Genomic DNA, 21,891 nt, shown 5'->3' with positions numbered 1-21,891 from the left:
TAGTATGGGCTTCCCTGGTGGCTCAGACCGTAAAGCATCTGTCTGCAATGTGGGAGACCTAGGTTTGATCCCTGGGACAGGAAGATCCCCTGGAGAAGGAAATGGCAACCCACTCCAGTACTCTTGCATGGAAAATTAAACAGACAGAGGAGCCTTGTAAGCTACAGTCCATGGGGTCGCAAAGAGTTGGACATGACTGAGAGACTTCACTTCTTCATCAATAGTATATCTATGTCAATCCTAAATTCCCAATTCACTCAGTTCCTCTCTTTTCCCCTTGGTATCCATAGGCTTGTTCTCTATGTCTGTGTCTCTATTTCCGCTTTGTAAATATGATTGTGTATATCAATACCAGGCTTTCCTGGTGGCTCAGTTGGTAAAGAAAACGCATGCAATATAGGAGACCGCCTGCAATACAGGAGACCCAGATTCGATCCCTGGGTTGGGAAGATCCCCTGGAGAAAGAAATGGCAAACCACTCCAGTATTCTTGCCTGGGAAATCCCATGAACAGCGGAATCTGGTTGGCTACCATCTATGGGTCACAAGAGTCAGATATGACTTAATGACTAAACCACCACCATACCAATGTCAACTTTTGGTGATGAATATTTTCACTATCTTGATTCTGCTGATGGTTTCTAGGGTGCTCATATATGTAAGAAATTTAAATTGTACACTTTAAATATGTGTAGCTCATTGTATATCAATTATATCATGGCTCACAAAGAGTATTTTTTTTTAAAGCAAGAGTTCCCAGTCTCAAAAAGGCTCTCAGCAATGGGCTATAATCTTGGGTTTCCCTAGTTCTTCCATTCCCCTAAACTCCTATTTTAAACCCTTTTTAATATCCTTAAGCCTCTTATCCTATATTCTTTCTTTCTCTTCCTTTCTCTGGAAGATTATCCTTCAAGTTGCCTCTAGTCTCAGCCTTTCTCCACCCTGGGAGCCAAAATAAACTTTATACAAGAACATTTATATCTCTTGTTTACAAGCTCTTACCAGCAGCCCCTCCAGAAAAAATCCAAATTCCTTCAGTTCAGTTCAGTTCAGTTCAGTTGCTCAGTCGTGTCCGACTCCTTGCGACCCCATGAATTGCAGCACGCCAGGCCTCCCTGTCCATCACTAACTCCTGGAGTTCACTCAGACTCACGTCCATCAAGTCAGTGATGCCATCCAGCCATCTCATCCTCAGTCATCCCCTTCTCCTCCTGCCCCCAATCCCTCCCAGCATCAGAGTCTTTTCCAATGAGTCAACTCTTCGCATGAGGTGGCCAAAGTACTGGACTTTCAGCTTTAGCACCAAATTCCTTAACAAGGATTATAAGACCATCTTTAATGTTGGCCTCTCCTTATCTCTACAATTTCATCTCTAGCTTTTTCCTCACCATCTGCATCCCCATCTTCACTTTAGGGTCACACTGGGGTCTAGCTACAATAAACTACTACCCATTCCTAAGTTCTGCATTTTTATTTCTTCATCTCTCTGCCCTTTTCTTGTCTTATTCTTTCTGTCTCTCTTGTCTGCCCTCTCTCGCTTTTTTCTGTCTCTTTCTCTCTCTCTCTCTCCCCCTCTCTCTCTTCTGTTCTCCTCTCTTTTTCCAGTCATCCTCTCTCTTTACTCCCATCCCCCCATCCCCCCGGCCATGGCTCTTAAGAGTTATGAATTTTATTAGTACTTCCATATATTCTTGCTAACACAACTAAGTTGATGTCAACAATTTCTATGCACAGACATACTGAGTTTGGGATCCAAGTAGGATAATACTATTTCCTCTGGGTTTTTTATATTCCTAGGTCTTGATGACGCAAAGTGACAGCCTAATATCCTTTATTTGGAATTATATCTGATAGCTGACTCCACATGTAGATGATGTTAGCCTCAACTGAGTTACAGATCTCTTAAAGTATCTCATATACAAAGTATCCAATATAAAAGTAATTATTTCTTTTAGTAAGTGAAGGAAAATTTGAAAGTACTACCTCATTTGAAGAACTGTCTTGCAAAGTTGACACAGGAACAATTTCATTTGAATTAACATAAGTGCTGACATTTGGAAATAGTTCTTCAAAAGATGCTTTTTGCACTGAGGACAAATCAATCTATAAGAGAATACATTACTCTTGTAGAAGTACAATACTGCAAAACAATCATTTTTAAGTAACCAAGGAAAAGTTGAATTACTCTCTCAATTGAATGATTTTCTTGTGAGCTTGACATATGAATAATTTGATCTGAATTAATATAATTGCTGATATTTAGAAATACCTCTTCAAAAGATGCATGTTTAACTGGGAACAAATGAATCTATAAAGAATAATACAAAGTTCTTTAGCTTTAAAATTATTTTTAAATAAGAATTTTCATTTGCTAAAATATCACTTAATTTATACATATCAAGTGGTCCCATCACTTCATGGCAAATAGATGCGAAAACAGTGGAAACAGTAACAGACTTTATTTTGGGGGTTCCAAAATCACTGCAGATGGCAATTGCAGCCATGAAATTAAAAGACACTTACTCCCCAGAAGGAAGATTATGACCAACCTAGACAGCATATTAAAAAGCAGAGACATTTGTCAACAAAGGTCTGTCTAGTCAAGGCTATGGTTCTTCCAGTGGTCATGTATGGATGTGAGAGTTGGACTATAAAGAGGGCTGAGAGCAGAAGAATTGATGTTTTTGAACTGTGGTGTTGGAGAAGACTCTTGAGAGTCCCTTGGACTGCAAGGAGATCCAACCAGGCCATCCTAAGGGAAATTGGTCCTGGGTGTTCATTGGAAGGACAAATGTTAAAGCTGAAACTCCAGTATTTTGGCCACCTGATGCAAAGACCTGACTCATTTGAAAAGACCCTGATGTTGGAAAAGATTGAAGTCAGGAGCAGAAGGGGACAACAGGATGAGATGGCTGGATGGCATCACTGACTCAATGGGCATGAGTTTGGGTAAACTCCGGGAGCTGGTGATGGACAGGGAGGCCCGGCATGCTGCAGTTCATGGGGTCACAAAGAGTCGGACAAGACAGAGTGACTGAACTGCTCCAGGCAAGAATACTGGAGTGGGTTACCATTTCCTTCTCCAGGGGATCTTCCTGACCCAGGGATCGAACCCGGGTCTCCCGCATTGGAGGCAGATGCTTTAACCTCTGAGCCACCAGGGAAGCCCCCTAAATGAAATTCACCTACCCAGCAACTACGCCTCATGGACTAATTTCCCTGATCTTCCCTTAACTGTTAGCCTTCCTCAGTGTTCTGCCTTTGCCTTCTTTTTGCCTACCATTGTACACTAGAGATTTTTAAATCTGTACCTTGTTCCAGAGCACCATACCCATATCATTATCAGGTTTCTCAACTTACCACATATTTCTACATCAAAATAAAAATATTTAAAGCCAAATTCATGATCCATACTCCTTAGTTTTGGATTTCAAGAAGCTCTGTCATGTTGACACTCCAGATCTGACTAGAGTAATATCTGGCCTGAACCTAGGCTATACTACATGTATGAGTGCCCAGAGTGAATTATCGACTGACTGGGTGGGGATTGGGGGCATCTGCCCTTGCCCAGCTCCTCTTCCTCGTAGGGAGACAGAACAACTTGAGACCTATCAATGTGTATTTTGAAACAGTGTTAAGAAGGTCACCTGAAAGTGAGACCCTAGAAAATGAAAATCCTTAGAAGCCCTTGAGTTAACTAGCCTCCTTTCAGGGAAGCCAGCCAAGGAATGACAGCTTGGAATTGAGGGGAATCTAAATGACTCATTTGGTGGCAGCAAGCTATGGAATAAACCAAAGGGCAAATAGACTCATTCAATAAAAAAAGAAAAAAAATGTAGACCTTAAAATGTCAAGCCATTAAGTGCTCTCAAAAGTATTTTCATTTATTAAAAGACACTAAATATTTACCTACAAAATGGGAGAAAACATTTGAAAATTATTTATCTGATAAGGGTCTAGTATCTGGAACATATAAATAACATTTACAACTCAACAATAAAAAGACTAATAGCCTAACTTTAAATGGCAGAGAATCTGAGTAGACATTTCTCCGAAGAAGATATATGTATATGTAAGGCCAATAAGCTCTATTGCAAAATCACAATGCGATACTACTTCACATGCCAAAAGATGGATGATAGTAAGTGTTGGTAAGAATACAGACAATCAAGACACTCCTACTGCTGCTGGGAATGTAAAATTGTTCAACCACTTTGGAAAACAGTCTATCAAACTTCTAATTATTAACCACAGAGTCACCATATAACTCTGGCAATTTTACTTCTAGCTATATGCTCATGAGAAATGAAAACACACATCCACACAAAAGTTGTATCTGAATGTTTATAGCTCCTCACTATTAATAATAGTTCAAAGGCAGAAACAACTCAAATGGCCATGAATACATTACTATTATTAGGCCACAAAAAGGAAAGTACTGGTATATACTAACCTTGAAAATATGCTAAACTAAGAGAAGTTAGTCACAAAAGGCTACATATGATTTTATTCACATAAATGTGAACAAATATCTAGGAAATCTATTGAAATAAAAAGTGGATTAGTGGTTGCTTGGGATCAGATAGTGGGATGGAAGAATAAAGTGAAAATGGCAATGGTTAAAAGGAATGGGGTTTTTTTTTTGTGAGGTGATAAAAATGTTCTAAATTGACTGGGGTGATGATGGTATACATTTGTGTATATACTAAAAAACATTTTATACTTTAAATAGGAGAACTGAACCTCAATAAAGCTGTTTCTAAAAGTCCATCAAAAAAACATGTTAAATTTACAGTTACCATGTAACCCATTAATTCAACTTCTACTTCTAGGTATACACCCAAGAAAACTGAAAACGTATATCCACACAAAGACTTGTCAATGAACACTCATAGCACTGCTATACATTCAAATACCCATAAACTGATGAATTAGTAAATAAAATGTGGTATAACCTTTATATGAGATGTTATTCAGCCATAAATAAACAAAATACTGATAAATGCTGTAACATGGGTGAATCTTAAAAATATTATGGTAAGTGAAAGCAATTAGACACAAAAAGCCACATACTATATGATACAATTTATATGGAACAGCCACAATAAGCAAACTTTAAAGAGACAGAAAGTAGATTAGTATCTTCTAGAAGCTAGAGGATGAGATGGGAGGAATGATAAGTGACTGCTAAGGGGGAGAGCCCTTACAAATAGCTGTGAAAAGAGAGGCGAGAAGCAAAGGAGAAAAGGAAAGATATAAGCATCTGAATGCAGAGTTCCAAAGAATAGCAAGAAGAGATAAGAAAGCCTTCTTCAGCGATCAATGCAAAGAAATAGAGGAAAAGAACAGAATGGGAAAGACTAGAGATCTCTTCAAGAAAATTAGAGATACCAAGGGAACATTTCATGCAAAGATGGGCTCAATAAAGGACAGAAATGGTAGGGACCTAACAGAAGCAGAAGATATTAAGAAGAGGTGGCAAACATACACAGAAGAACTGTACAAAAAAGATCTTCACAACCCAGATAATCATGATGGTGTGATCACTAATCTAGAGCAAGACATCCTGGAATGTGAAGTCAAGTGGGCCTTGGAAAGCATCGCTACGAACAAAGCAAGTGGAGGTGATGGAATTCCAGTTGAGCTGCTTCAAATCCTGAAAGATGATGCTGTGAAAGTGCTGCACTTAATATGCCAGCAAATTTGGAAAACTCAGCAGTGGCCACAGGACTGGAAAAGGTCAGTTTTCATTCCAGTCCCAAAGAAAGGCAATGCCAAACAATGTTCAAACTACTGCACAGTTGCACTCATCTCACATGCTAGTAAAGTAATGCTCAAAATTCTCCAAGCCAGGCTTCAGCAGTACATGAACTGTGAACTTCCTGATGTTCAAGCTGGTTTTAGAAAAGGCAGAGGAACCAGAGATCAAATTGCCAACATCCGCTGGATCATGGAAAAAGCAAGAGAGTTCCAGAAAAACATCTATTTCTGCTTTATTGACTATGCCAAAGCCTTTGACTGTGTGGATCACAATAAACTGTGGAAAATTCTTAGAGATGGGAATACCAGACCACCTAATCTGCCTCTTGAGAAATCTGTATGCAGGTCAGGAAGCAACAGTTAGAACTGGACATGGAAGAACAGACTGGTTCTAAACAGGAAAAGGAGTTCATCAAGGCTGTATATTGTCACTCTGCTTATTTAACTTCTATGCAGAATACATCATGAGAAACACTGGGCTGGAAGAAACACAAGCTGGAATCAAGATTGCTGGGAGAAACATCAATAACCTCAGATATGCAGATGACACCACCCTTATGGCAGAAACTAAAAAGCCTCTTGATGAAAGTGAAAGGAGAGTGAAAAAGTTGGCCTAAAGCTCAACATTCAGAAAACGAAGATCATGGCATCCGGTCCCATCACTTCATGGGAAATAGATGGGAAACAGTGGAAACAGTTTCAGACTTTATTTCTGTGGGCTCCAAAATCACTGCAGATAGTGACTGTAGCCATGAAATTAAAAGACGCTTAGTCCTTGGAAGAAAAGTTATGAGCAACCTAGATAGCATATTCAAAAGCAGAGACATTACTTTGCTTGACTAAGTCTAGTCAAGGCTATGGTTTTTCCTGTGGTCATGTATGGATGTGAGAGTTGGACTGTGAAGAAGGCTAAGCGCCGAAGAATTGATGCTTTTGAACTGTGGTGTTGGAGAAAACTCTCGAGAGTCCCTTGGACTGCAAGGAGATCCAACCAGTCCATTCTGAAGGAGATCAGCCCTGGGAGTTCTTTGGAAGGAATGATGCTAAAGCTGAAACTCCAGTACTTCAGCCACCTCATGCGAAGAGTTGACTCATTGGAAAAGACTTTGATGCTGGGAGGGATTGGGGGCAGGAGGAGAAGGGGACGACAGAGGATGAGATGGCTGGATGGCATCACGGACTCAATGGACGTGAGTCTGAGTGAACTCCTGGAGTTGGTGATGGACAGGGAGGCCTGGCGTGCTGCGACTCATGGGGTAGCAAAGAGTCGGACACGACTGAGCAACTTAACTGAACTGAACTGAAGGGGGTGATGAAAAATGTTCTTTAATTGGATTGTAGTAGTAGTTGCACAAGCTTATGAGTATACTAAAAGTCACTGAATTCATACTTCAGCAAGGTGAATTTTAAAAATGTGAATTATAGCTCAATTTAAAAAAGATGTTGGTATTTACAAAATAGTCAATTAATTAGTTTTGTAGGGGAAAAATCATTTTTAAACACATTTCTCATATATATATATATTAACCCAAAAGATAAAACAAAAATGAATAAAAAACAGTCATTTTCTAGGAAAAATATTAATCTTTAGAATACTGGAAAGACTGTGACCAGAGTGTTCACAGAATACCTTTCTCCCATCTTGCAAAAGTGATCTTTGGTTAACTTTCCAGCTCTGTTCCACTAAGAATCTGATAAAGGTAAGAATGTCAACTATATTACTAGGTGACACTGCTTAGGGTAAAAATGATATCTAATTGTGAGGAATTATACATGCAATGTAAATTTTAAAAATGCTAGAAAACACACATTTTGGGCTTCCCTGACTCTTGTAATTAGGCATGTCCCTTGTGGGGACCCTGGAAGCTACATCTCGGTGTTATTATAAAAGATACAGAATCTCATCTTCCTGTATCTGAGCTCTCTCCAGACTACTATGCAAGCTACAGTATGAGCTTCTGTGAGGACTGCTTGCACTGAAGAGGCACACCTGATCTTGCTCTACTTGCAAGCTGTATACCTGCTGTTCAGCTGAACCTCAGAAGAACTCTGGTTGGATAAGAGGCAAATTATGAATTCTTAGAAGAAAATACAGGGAGAAAACTTCATGAAATTGTATTTAATAATGACTTCTTTGATATGTCACAAAAGCACAGGCAACAAAAACAAGAACAAAAGATAAACTGGACTACATGTCAATGTATGGCAAATCCCACCACAATACTGTAAAGTAATTAGCCTCCAATTAAATTAAATAAATTAATTTAAAAATTAAATTTAAAAAAATTTAAAAATTTGTGCATCAAAGGGTACTATCAACAGAATGAAAAGGTAACCCACAGAATGGGAGAAAATATTTGTAAACCATATATCTGATAAGGGCTTCATATCTAGAATATATTAAGAACTCTAACAACTCAACAACAAAAAAATTAACAACCTGATTTTAAAAATGAACAAAGTACTTGAACTGACATTTCTCAAAAGAAGATATAAAATGACCAATAAGCATGTGAAAAGATGCTCAGCATCATTAGCCATTAGAGAAATACAAATTGAAACCACAAGGAGATACCATCTTACACCTGTTTTTTTTTTTTAAAAAAAAAAGAAAAACACAGAAAATAATAAGTGTTGACAAGGATGTAGAGAAATTGGAACCCTTGTAAACTGGTGGGAATGTAAAATAGTGCAGCTGACATGGAAAAAAGTATGGTGGTTCCTCAAAAAGCTACAATGACAGTTACCAAAGGACCAGCAATTCCACTTCAAATAATACACCAAATGAATTCAAAACAAGGTTACAGAGAGACATTTGTATACCCATGTGCATAGCAACATTATTTACAATAGCCAAAAGATGGAAGCAACCAAATGTCCAACAACAGAAGAATGGACAAACAAAATGTGATACCTTCATACAATGGAATATCATTCAGCCTTAAATAAGGATGTAAGTTCTGACATATTCTTCAACATGGATGAACCGTGAAGACATTATGCTGAGTGAAATAAGTCAGTCACAAAAAAGACAAATACCATATGGTTCATTTATATGAAATGCCTAGAACAGTCAAATTCGTAGAGACAAAAAGTACAATGGTGGTTACAAGGGACTGGAGGAGGAAGGAATGGGGAATTTACTATTCAATGAGTATGAAATTTCAGCTTTGCAAGATGAAAAATTTCTGAGTATGGATGATGGTTACAACAATGTGAATATACTTGAACTGTACATTTAAAAATGATTACAAGGGCAAATTTTCTGTTATGTATTTTTGCCACAGTAAAAAAAAATTTTAAAAGAAGAAAAATATTTCTTTCATGTATAACAGTATATAGAGTACTTCCAGTGAAAATATGTTTATGCAACAGAAAATACAGACATTACTGACTATGTGCAATATTCCCCTAGTCTGGGAGAAATAGAAAAAGGGCGAGAACAGAGAGCCAGAAAATAGATACTACAAGTGCTAAATGATAATAATAACACTTACCACTAAACCAGGTGTTTGCGAAGATGGAGTACTTGTTAACAGGCCTCTGCTTTTCTTATCAGAAGTACCGGAATGTGTGTTCTATCAATATTTTGTGAAACAGAGAATTGAACAGCAGAAAGAAATAATACGGTAAACACAAAATTTTATAATTTTATACTAGATCATAATGTGTCACAGTAATAACATTTTAATCTACTAATTCAATTTTAAACCACTAGACAGGTAACTAAAGAACTGTTTGACTTGAGCTAGGTTAAACAACTTCAAAAAAAACTCCAAGTGGTACAAATGATAAACCTCTTTGAAACGGTGTCAGTATATGCTGAGAAGCCTGGAACCCAAACTCATAAAATTTGAACATTTGAACATAGGGAAGTTGTGTTAGGTTTCTTTTTTTCTTTCACCTTTTCTTCCTTTCACTCTTCTGGCTTAGAAATCTCTTAAACTAGTTGTTCAAGACATAATTTGGAATATTTATTAGGAAACTTTTATCAAAAAATTTATAGGTACATTTACCTAGTACACTAAACCTGTTAGCTCTCTAATTTATTAGCTATATAATCTTTTAATATGTTCATCTGAACAACAGGGATTATTCTACCCTAGGAATTGTCATGCAAATATTACATATGATACACGCTGCTCCACTGAAGGAGCATAGTTACCTGATGATAGCTCCCAGCTGCAACATCTTTAGAATCTGCTTCAGCTTTTAGGTTGAGGCCATTACCTTCTTGGGCAAGCCTCAGCCAACATTTGAACATAGCAGCCCAGTGTAAGATTCCTGTAATGGACAATCTATGCTCCAGACCTCCCCACTGGGAGAGCTTTTGTCAGCTCTGCATTGAAGACTAAGGCTATTTCACCCCAATCTTCCTTCCTCCCTGCTTTCCTTTCTCCAATATTACCCCCTCCAATATGGCACTTGAACTCTTAATTCTGCTGAATAATCTTTCCCAGTGGTCTCAAGCAAACCAATAGTCAACTGTCAGTCCATTTAAAACATACCTGCCTATATATAGCTGTAAGTATATAGATTCTCTGCAATTTTTCCTAGCTTTGCTGAGAAATTATGTACATCTAAATCTTTCTAATAAGCACATTTTCATTTTACAATCTTTTCAAGAATCAGCTAATAAAAGAACAGTGCTTACCAATGCAGGTTTGAGAGGCTGCGGCAGCAGAACTTTAGCAACTGATTTACCTGCACTGCTTTCCACAACAGACCTCTGGTGAGATGATGGAACCTTGATTTTTAGATGACGAGAGCTTAAGGTTGTTTGAAAATTTGTATCTCTAGGCTCAGGATCTTTTTCAGGCTGAAACAAATTCAGAATCCTAAGACACATTTCACAGTGCTATAAAAACATTTGTATCACTTCTCAGATGTCCTATTTTTGTTATAGGGATGTGTGTTATAATTTAAGTGGGATATGTATTTCTATCTATAATTCTCTCAACTTCAAAGTTTAAACTTAAAGATAAAACTTTTTCTTAAAATAGGTAAAATATTCTTCATTTCTGCTATAGTATTTTTGATCTCAAGCATTCCTTTTCTGATTATTTCTTAGAATTTCCATCTCTCTGCTTATATTGCATGTTGTCTACTTTTTCCTGTAACTGCCTTAGCATATTAATTAGTTATTTTATATTTCTGGTCTGATAATTCTAACACTACTGTAATATCTGACTCTGGTCCCAATGCTTATTCAGTCTCTTTAAACAGTAATTTCTGGCCTTTAGTATGGCTTGTAGTTTTTGCTAAAAGGTGGACATGTTGTACTGAGTAATAACAACTGTGGTGAATAGTCTTTAATAATGCACTGATAAATTGTGGGGGGAGAGGGGAAGCCTTCTACAATTCTATGATTAAATCAGTATTTTATTGAGCCTATGCCCCTGGACTGTGAACATCACCAGTCCTTCTTAGTTCCCCTCCCCGCAAATTGAGACAGGATGGCTAAAAAGGACCATCCTGTAGTAGTTAGACACTTCCATTCCCCAATGTAGAAGGCTAGAGGGAGCTCAGTTCAGTTCAGTTTAGTCGCTTGGTCATGTCCGACTCTTTGCGACCTCATGAATCGCAGCACGCCAGGCCTCCCTGTCCATCACCAACTCCTGGAGTTCTCTCAGACTCACGTCCATCGAGTCAGTGATGCCATCCAGCCATCTCATCCTCTGTCGTCCCCTTCTCCTCCTGCCCCCAATCCCTCCAAGAGGGAGCTAGAATTGGGTAATTTCCTTTCTCCACTTGGAAGGGCAGAGCTGGCTGGAATCAGGTATTTCCCTTCCCCAGGTAAGTTAGGCTCTGCTAAAACCCCAGCAAGTTAGGATCTCAAACACCTTCTGCTGAGAGCAGGCTTTGTTAAGAAGAATAGAATATTTTAAAATGATTGAAGTATTTCAACATGGTTTCTTTTCCCTTCTCACTACCGGAACCATGAGGGTATTCTTCACTGATATTCTTTATGAGGATCTGGCACAGTTTCTGCAGGTAAAACTCACAGAAGTGTGGAGGTTCCTCTGATGAATGGGTTCCTCTTGAGTTGTCCACAATGAGCCTTCAGAAATTCATCAATGACATTTTTGGTTTTCCCACCCCAGCACTGGTTCTCAGGGAGGTTTCTGTTCATGTGTTTCTGCTCTGGTAAGTCAACATTCTCTGTATCCACCTGTCTGTCTTTCCATGATCTGGTGTAGCAGTTTACCAAGTGACCTTACTTCTTTGACAGATCTATAAAGCGTTGCTGATTTTTCAGTTTGTTCAGGTTTCTACTTGTTAGGACAGAGCAATGATTTCTAAATTCCTTTCATTTTAGACCAGAAACTGGAAGTCCTTCAATTTCCCAAAATTCTTTATAACATGACCTGCAAGCAGCACTTGGCAAAACTGGCCACTCTCCTTTTTAGAAGCAAAAGTCCTCCTCCCTTATCTTCTATGATACCATACGCTGTTTATTCTCCCCTCCTCTCTGTCCACTCTTTCTTTTCCACCTGACTGTAGAATTTTCCAAGAATTGATCCTGGATCCCTTTCTCTTCCTTACTCTGTAGATACTCTTTCCCAGGTGATTTTGTCCAATACTATGCATTCTAAAATATCTATAATATTGTATACTCCTCTTTTATTTTTCTGACCTGAAAACTTGCAGCCAGTGGTGCTTCCAACATTTTCACCTTCATGTGCCTTCAGACCTCCTGCTTTTCCTGTCACATTATATAGCACCTTTCTCCCTCAAAGCTGCTTAAGACACAAACCTAGAAGTCTTTCTTGACACCACTCACTCTTTCTGCCTCTATATCCAATCGATGAACTCTACAGGCAAACTATCTTGAATCCATGCATATTTTTTCATATCTCCTACAAAACACCCTAGTTAAAGCTACCAAACTTTCCCACCAAAAATCTTTGTAACTTCGTATTTATGAATCTTCTTGCTGACACTCTTGCCCTCTTTTAATCTGCTCTCCAGTTATACAATGATAGTATGGTATAGTGAAAAAAGTATAGGCTTCAGATCAAGGAAGACTTGCCATAAATTCCTCAAGCATATTGGTTAACACTTAAACTTCATTTTTCTCAGCTATCAAATAGCTAAAAAATAAAACAAATGAAAAACTTACCTAACAGGAATGCTATAAAAACATATAATTAACAAAAACTGCTTAGAATAATGCTTACATTGAGTAGCCACTCAAATAGCTACTGCTGCTATATACAAAGTCAAGTCCGAATTCCTCCCCAAAGACCACTAGATTCCAGGCCTAATGTACTGATTTATAATTCTTTAACACAGAACACTGTTTTGACTACAAAGCAAATGCATTATTGTCACTTTAAATTACTAACAGATATCCAATTATCCAAAAAGCAACTGGAAAAATTGTACATTTTAATCTTCTTTCATTAAATTTATATAGAGTATATACGCATGCAACAATAATGTAATCTGATAAACTCCAAAAATGTTTTCAATTATTTGTTTAAATACCTGAAAAATAATTCGTATAAAGTACTGTCTAAAAGAAAAAAGTATTTTCTATATTAACGAAATTTATGGTTTATAAGGTTATTCTGCTTCAATACTTACTTCTTCTCTTTTTTCCCCAGGGGTCGAAAGGTAATTTTTCTCAGCAAGTAAAACTCCACAATATGCATTATCTAAATCAACAATATACGTTAGTGTTAGTTATTTCACCTGTTGTTACATCTAAAGTACAGAAAAGAGAACTCAAATTTAAAAACAAAACTGATTTTAATGACTGATTTTGTAATAGTTTTAGAACAACCTAACTTGAACAACGTAACAGGAGAAAGAATTCTTAAAAATGTCTTTATCTCAAAACCTCCAGGTTTCATAGGAATAAATAAACTGTATATAAAAGATTTAGCTTTCAATTAGTAGAAAAAGTTGAATGTAACTTGAATTCTTAATTATCCTTCCATTTCCACTCTCTTTCTACTATAACTTTTTTACTAGCATTTAAAACACACTCAGGCATCTTTATTTTTAAAAAAATTTATTTTTTAATTGAAGGATATGGAGATGCAGATATGCAGATGACACCACTCTTATGGCAGAAAGTGAAGGAGAACTAAAGAGCCTCTTGATGAAAGTGAAAGAAGAGAGTGAAAAAGTTGGCTTAAAGCTCAACAGTCAGAAAGTGAAGATCATGGCATCTGGTCCCATCATTTCATGGCAGATAGATGGGGAAACAGTGGAAACAGTGTCAGACTTTATTTTTCTGGGCTCCAAAATCACTGCAGATGGTGACTGCAGCCATGAAATTAAAAGACACTCCTTGGAAGGAAAGTTATGACCAAACTAGACAACATATTGAAAAGAGAGACATTACTTTGCAAACAAAGGTCCATCTAGTCAAAACTATGGTTTTTCCAGTAGTCATGTATGGATGTGAGAGTTGGACTATAAAGCAAGCTGAGCGCCGAAAAATTGATGCTTTTGAACTGTGGTGTTGGAGAAGACTCTTGGGAGTCCCTTGGACTGCAAGGAGATCCAACAAGTCCATCCTAAAGGAGATCAGTCCTGGGTGTTCATTGGAAGGACTGATGTTGAGGCTGAAACTCCAATACTTTGGCCACTTTGGGCGAAGAGCTGACTCATTTGAAAAGACCCTGATGCTGGGAAAGATTGAGCGTAGGAGAAGGGGATGACAGAGGATGAGATGGTTGGATGGCATCATCAACTCGATGGACATGGGTTTGGGTGGACTCCAGGAGTTGGTGATGGACAGGGAGGCCCCTGGCGTGCTGCTGTTCATGGGGTTGCAAAGAGTTGGACACGACTGAGCCACTGAACTGAACTGAATTGAAGGATAATTGCTTCACAGAATTTTGTCGTTTTCTGTCAAACCTTAGCATGAATCAGACATAGGTATACATATATCCCCTCCTTTTTGAACTTCCCTCCCACCTCCCTACCCATCCCACCCCTCTAGGTTGATACAGAGCCCCCTGTTTGAGTTTCCTGAGGCATACAGTAAATTCCCGTTGGCTATCAATTTTACATATGGGAATGTAAGTTTCCATATGACTCTGTCCATACATCTCACCCTCTCCCCTTGTCCATAAGTCTATTCTCTATGTCTATCTGTCCACTGCTGCCCTGTAAATAAATTCTTCAGCACCATTTTTCTAGATTCCGTATATATGGGTTAGAATACGATATTTATCTTTTTCTTTCTGACTTACTTCACTCTGTGTAATTGGCTCTAGGTTCATCCACCTCATTAGAACTGACTCAAATGTGTTCCTTTCTATGGCTGAGTAAAATTCTATTGTGTATATGTACCACAACTTCTTTATCCGTTCATCTGTCGATGGACATTGAGGTTGCTTCCATGTTCTGGCTATTGTAAACAGTACTGCAATGAACAATGGGATTACATGTGTCTTTTTCAAGTTCGGTTCCTCAGGGTATATGCCTAGGAGTGGGATTGCTGGGTCATATGGTGGTTTTATTCCTAGTTTTTAAGCAATCTCCATACTGTCTTCCATAGTGGCTATATCAATTTACATTCCCACCAACAGTGCAAGAGCGTTCCCTTTTCTCCACTCTCTCTCCAGCATTTATTGTTTGTAGACTTTTTGATGATGGCCATTCTGACTGGTGTGGGGTGATACCTCATTGTAGTTTTGATTTGCATTTCTCTAATAATGAGTGATATTGAGCATCTTTTCATGTGTTTATTAGCCATCTGTATGTCTTCTTTGGAGAAATGTCTGTTTCGCTCTTTTTCCCACTTTTTGACTGGGTTGTTTGTTTTTCTGGCATTGACTTGTATGAACTGCTTGTATAGTTTAGAAATTACTCCTCGTCAGTTGTTTCATTTGCTATTATTTTTTCCCATTCTGAGGGCTGTCTTTTCTCCTTGCTTGTAGTTTCCTTTGCTGTGCAAAAGCTTTTAAATTTAATCAGGTCCCACTTGTTTACTTTTGTTTTTGTTTCCATTACTCTAGGAGGTGGATCACAGAGGATCTTGCTTTGATTTATGTCATCAAATGTTCTGCCTATGTTTTCCTCTAAGAGTTTTATAGTTTCTGGTCTTACATTTAGGTCTTTAATCCATTTCCACAACTAAGTATTGTTTTTTGCTTTGGTTCCATCCCTTCATTCTTTCTGGAGTTATTTCTCCACTGATCTCCAGTAGCATATTGGGCACCTAATGACCTGCGGAGTTCCTCTTTCGGTATCCTATCATTTTGCCTTTTCATACTGTTCATGGGGTTCTCAAGGCAAGAATACTGAAGTGGTTTGCCATTCCCTTCTCTAGTGGACCACATTCTGTCAGATCTCTCCACCATGACTCACCCGTCTTGGGTTGCCCCGCAGGCATGGCTTGGTTTCATTGAGTTAGACAAGGCTGTGGTCCTAGTGTGATTAGATTGACTAGTTTTCTCTGAGTATGGTTTCAGTGTGTCTGTCCTCTGATGCCCTTTTGCAAAACCTACCATCTTACTTGGGTTTCTCTTACCTTGGGCGTGGGGTATCTCTTCACGGCTGCTCCAGCAAAGCACAGCCACTGCTCCTTACCTTGGTCGAGGGGTATCTCCTTACTGACCCCGTTCCTGACCTTCAACATGGGATAGCTCCTCTAGGCCCTGCTGTGCCTGCTCAGCCACCGCTTCTCGGCCCTGGCTTCAGGCGTGGGTGGTTCCTCCCAGCTGCCACCCCTGGCCTCGGGCTCGGGGTGGCTTCTCCCGGCCGATGCTGGCCTCAGACGCTGGATGTCTCCTCCCGGCCGCCACTGACCTCAGACGCAGGGTGGCTCCTCCCGGCCGTTCCTGCACTGTCACAGCCTGGCACTCTGGGCCGCTGTCCCTGACTTCAGACGTGGGATAGCTCTTGGCTGCGCTTAGTGCGCCGGCCAGCTGCTGCCACCTGCACTTAGTGTCCATGAATCGAGGCAAATTGGAAGTGGTCAAACAAGAGATGGCAAGGGTGAACGTCAACATTCTAGGAATCAGCGAACTAAAATGGACTGGAATGGGTGAATTTAACTCAGATGACCATTATATCTACTACTGCAGGCAGGAATCCCTCAGAAATAATGGAGTAGCCATCATGATCAACAAAAGAGTCCGAAATGCAGTACTTGGATGCAATCTCAAAATGACAGAATGATCTCTGTTCGTCTCTAAGGCAAACCATTCAATATCACAGTTATCCAAGTCTATGCCCCAACGAGTAATGCTGAAGAAACTGAAGTTGAACAGTTTTATGAATACCTACAAGACCTTTTAGAATTAACACCCAAAAGAGATGTCCTTTTGATTATAGGGGACTGGAATGCAAAAGTAGAAAGTCAAGAAACACCTGGAGTAACAGGCAAATTTGGCCTTGGAATGTGGAATGAAGCAGGGAAAAGACTAATAGAGTTTTGCCAAGAAAATGCACTAGTCATAGCAAACACCCTCTTCCAACACCACAAGAGAAGACTCTACACATGGACATCACCAGATGGTCAACACCAAAATCAGACTGATTATATTCTTTGCAGCCAAAGATGGAGAAGCTCTATACAGTCAACAAAAACAAGACCAGGAGCTGAATGTGGCTCAGATCATGAACTCCTTATTACTAAATTCAGACTTAAATTGAAGAAAGTAGGGAAAACCGCTAGACCATTCAGGTATGACCTAAATCAAATCCCTTATGATTATATAGCGAAAATGAGAAATAGATTTAAGGGCCTAGATCTGATAGATAGAGTGCCTGATGAACTATTGAATGAGGTTCATGACATTGTACAGGAGACAGGGATCAAGACCATCCCCATGAAAAGAAATGCAAAAAAGCAAAATGGCAGTCTGGGGAGGCCTTACAAATAGCTGTGAAAAGAAGAGAGGTGAAAAGCCAAGGAGAAAAGGAAAGATATAAGCATCTGAATGCAGAGTTCCAAAGCATAGCAAGAAGAGATAAGAAAGCCTTCAGTGATCAATGCAAAGAAATAGAGGAAAAGAACAGAATGGGAAAGACTAGAGATCTCTTTAAGAAAATTAGAGATACCAAGGGAACATTTCATGCAAAGATGGGCTCGATAAAGGACAGAAATGGTAGGGACCTCACAGAAGCAGAAGATATTAAGAAGAGGTGGCAAGAATACATGGAAGAACTGTACAAAAAAGATCTTCAAGACCCAGATAATCATGATGGTGCAATCACTAATCTAGAGCCAGACATCCTGGAATGTGAAGTCAAGTGGGCCTTAGAAAGTGTCACTAAGAACAAAGCTAGTGGAGGTGATGGAATTCCAGTTGAGCTGCTTCAAATCCTGAAAGATGATGCTGTGAAAGTGCTGCACTCAATATGCCAGCAAATTTGGAAAACTCAGCAGTGGCCACAGGACTGGAAAAGGTCAGTTTTCATTCCAATCCCAAAGAAAGGCAATGAAAAAGAATGCTCAAACTACCGCACAATTGCACTCATCTCACATGCTAGTAAAGTAATGCTCAAAATTCTCCAAGCCAGGCTTCAGCAATACGTGAACTGTGAACTTCCAGATGTTCAAGCTGGTTTCAGAAAAGGCAGAGGAACCAGAGATCAAACTGCCAACATCTGCTGGATAATGGAAAAAGCAAGAGAGTTCCAGAAAAACATCTATTTCTGCTTTATTGACTATGCCAAAGCCTCTGACTGTGTGGATTACAATAAACTGTGGAAAATTCTGAAAAAGATGGGAATACAGACCACCTGACCTGCCTCTTGAGAAATCTGTATGCAGGTCAGGAAGCAGCAGTTAGACTGGACACAGAACAACAGACTGGCTCCATATAGGAAAAGGAGTACGTCAAGGCTATATATTGTCAGCCTGCTTATTTAACTTCTATGCAGAGTACATCATGAGAAATGCTGGACTGGAAGAAACATAAGCTGGAATCAAGATAGCTGGGAGAAATATCAATAACCTCAGATATGCAGATGACACCACCCTTATGGCAGAAAGGGAAGAGGAGCTAAAAGCCTCTTGATGAAAGTGAAAGAGGAGAGCCAAAAAGTTGGCTTAAAGCTCAACATTCAGAAAACGAAGATCATGGCATTTGGTCTCAGCATTTCATGGGAAATAGATGGGAAACAGTGGAAACAGTGTCAGACTTTATATTTCTGGGCTCCGAAATCACTGCAGATGGTGACTGCAGCCATGAAATTAAAAGACGCTTACTCCTTGGAAGAAAAATTATGACCAACCTAGATAGTATATTCAAAAGCAGAGACATTACTTTGCTGACTAAGGTCCGTCTAGTCAAGGCTATGGTTTTTCCTGTAGTCATGTATGGATGTGAGAGTTGGACTGTGAAGAAGGCTGAGCGCTAAAGAATTGATGCTTTTGAACTGTGGTGTTGGAGAAGACTCTTGAGGGTCCCTTGGACTGCAAGGAGATCCAACCAGTCCATTCTGAAGGAGATCAGCCCTGGGATTTCTTTGGAAGGAATGATGCTAAAGCTGAAGCTCCAGTACTTTGGCCACCTCATGCGAAGAGTTGACTCATTGGAAAAGACTCTGATGCTGGGAGGGATTGGGGTCAGATGAAGAAGGGGACGACCGAGGATGAGATGGCTGGATGGCATCATGGACTCGATGGACGTAAGTCTGAGTGAACTCCGGGAGTTGGTGATGGACATGGAGGCCTGGCATGCTGCAATTCATGGGGTCGCAAAGAGTAGGACATGACTGAGCGACTGAACTGAACTGAACTGTATCCATTTCCAGTTTATCTTTGTGTATGGTGTTAGGAAGTGTTCTAATTTCATTCTTTTACATGTAACTGTCCAGTTTTCCCAGCACCATTTGTTGAAGAGGTCTTTGCCACATTGTCTTTGCCCCATTGTATATTTTTGCCTCCTTTGTCAACAACAAAAAAAGATACCCATAGGTGCATGGGTTTATTTCTGGGCTTTCTATCTTGTTCCATTGGTCTATATTTCTGTTTTTGTGCCAGTACCATATTGTCTTGATGACTGTAGCTTTGTAGTATCATCTGAAGTCAGGAAGGTTGATTCCTCCAGCGCCATTCTTCTTTCTCAAGACTCCTTTGGCTATTCACAGTCTTTTATGTTTCCATATGTTTGTGAAATCTTTTGTTCTAGTTCTGTGGGAAATGCCATTGGTAATTTGATAGGGATCTCATTGAGTCTGTATTTTGCATTTTCACAATATTGATTCTTCCTACCCAGGAACATGGAATCTCTCTACATCTGTTCATGTCATCTTTGATTTCTTTCATCAGTGTCTTATAATTTTCTGTGTATAGTTCTTTTGTCTCCTTAGGCAAGTTTATTCCTAGATATTTTATTCTTTTTGTTGCAGTGGTGAATGGGATTGATTCCTTAATTTCTCTTTCTGATTTTTCATTGTTAGTATATAGAAATGCAAGTGATTTCTGTGAACTGATTTTGTATCCTGTGACTTTGCTGAATTCACTGATTAGCTCTAGTAATTTTCTGATAGGATCTTTGGGGTTTTCTATGTACACTATCTATCATGTCATCTGCAAACAGTGAGAGCTTTACTTCTTCTTTTCTGATCTGGATTCCTTTTATTCCTTTTTCTTCTCTGATTGCTATAGCTAGGACTTCCAGAACTATGTTGATTAACAGTGGTGAAAGTGGACATGCTTGTCTTTTCCTGATATTAGGGGAAATGCTTTCAGTTTTTCATCATTGAGAATAATGTTAACTTTATCTGTACCCCCACACTCACCAGTTAGATAGCTTCCAATAATCACCTCCCTCTAAAGTCCACTGTCCACATTGTATACCCAAAATATTAATACAAATCTAAAACTTGCTTAAAACCCTTCAGAGGTTTTTTTATTACCCTCAAGTTAAAACTTAACCTCTTCAAACTGGCACACAAAATATTGTTTTTCTTATCCTTGTATTACATATTATAGCCTCACTGCAGAGGCTAATATGTTGCTAAATTAAATACAGGATGCCCAACTAAATTTCAGATGAATGACAAATTTTTCTTTTTACTATAAGTATTTTCCATGTAACAGTGCAATTTATGCAATGTTTATGATACAATTCTATTAAAAATTATTTGCTGCTTTTCTGAAGTTTCGGGCATTGTGTAATTTTGTTTGCTAAATCTGGCAACATTTGAGGCTAATTATTCCTCTCACCTTCATCTTCCAATGTAAAGAGAAGCTGTAGGTTTGATAGTTCTGTAAAAGATAAAATTAGTACCAGGACTTGGAAACAGATTAGAGACAGGAATGACAAAGCAGAAGGTTTTGAGGATGGTCCCATGTTTCAGTTTACTAAGCTACATTTGCTGAGTTGGAGGACACTGGACCAGGAAGACTAGGCTAAGTCTTGGTTGTGACAACTCATCGACTATTTCTGTTTAACCTCTTGGAAACTTCTGTTATAGCTGCTTCTAACTGTTGAAGTGTTCCATTCACATTCTCTCTTACATGTCTTTTTAAAAATTTTCTCTTCATACATGACTCAACTACTCTTATGGCTTTGAACCTCTATGCTGCTGCTGCTGCTAAGTCGCTTCAGTTGTGTCTGAATCTGTATGACCCCACAGATGGCAGCCCACTAGGCTCCCCCGTCCCTGGGATTCTCCAGGCAAGAACACTGAAGTGGGTTGCCATTTCCTTCTCCAATGCATGAAAGTGAAAAGTGAAAGTGAAGTCATTCAGTCGTCTCCAACTCTTCCCGACCCCATGGACTGCAGCCTACCAGGCTCCTCCGTCCATGAGATTTTCCAGGCAAGAGTACTGGGGTGGGTTGCCATTGCCTTCTCCCGAAACCTCTATATCGGACTCTAAATGTTTATCTACAGCCGCAGTCTCTGCCTTGAACTCTGGGCTCTTGTGTCACAAATTGCTTTCATGACATCCCCAACTGAAGGTTAATAAGCCTCTTGAAGTTTTAATATTTTCCAACATAATCCATATATACAGTAGTGGGAACAACTCTTGTATTTACATGGATTCATCCACATAGTTATCCCCTAGGTCAAGACATAAAATATTTCCAACACCGCAGAAGTTTCCTACATTTTCTTTCCCAGTTAGTATCTCCCCAAGAAAAAGAAATGCAAAAAAGCAAAATGGCTGTCTGAGGAGGCCTTACAAATAGCTCTGAAAGGAAGA

General features: G+C 39.1%; 1 protein-coding gene across 1 annotated transcript in view; it reads right to left on the bottom strand.

The window, feature by feature from the left end:
- Nucleotides 1-21,891, bottom strand: part of MEIKIN (meiotic kinetochore factor) — a 139,566-nt gene that overhangs the window by 65,270 nt on the left and 52,405 nt on the right. Inside the window, exons 9-11 of the mRNA XM_027970580.3 lie at nucleotides 13,350-13,420; nucleotides 9,257-9,337; nucleotides 1,983-2,102 (exon numbers count right to left, since the gene is read on the bottom strand). Of these exons, the coding sequence (XP_027826381.2) occupies nucleotides 1,983-2,102; nucleotides 9,257-9,337; nucleotides 13,350-13,420 (272 nt within the window). The remainder of the gene's footprint in view (nucleotides 1-1,982; nucleotides 2,103-9,256; nucleotides 9,338-13,349; nucleotides 13,421-21,891) is intronic.

This window comes from Ovis aries, chromosome 5 (assembly GCF_016772045.2).
Source record: "Ovis aries strain OAR_USU_Benz2616 breed Rambouillet chromosome 5, ARS-UI_Ramb_v3.0, whole genome shotgun sequence".
In the NCBI taxonomy this organism is placed as follows: domain Eukaryota; kingdom Metazoa; phylum Chordata; class Mammalia; order Artiodactyla; family Bovidae; genus Ovis; species Ovis aries.
The sequence above is the reverse complement of the archived record's forward strand: the minus strand, read 5'-3'. Positions and strand labels throughout refer to the sequence as shown.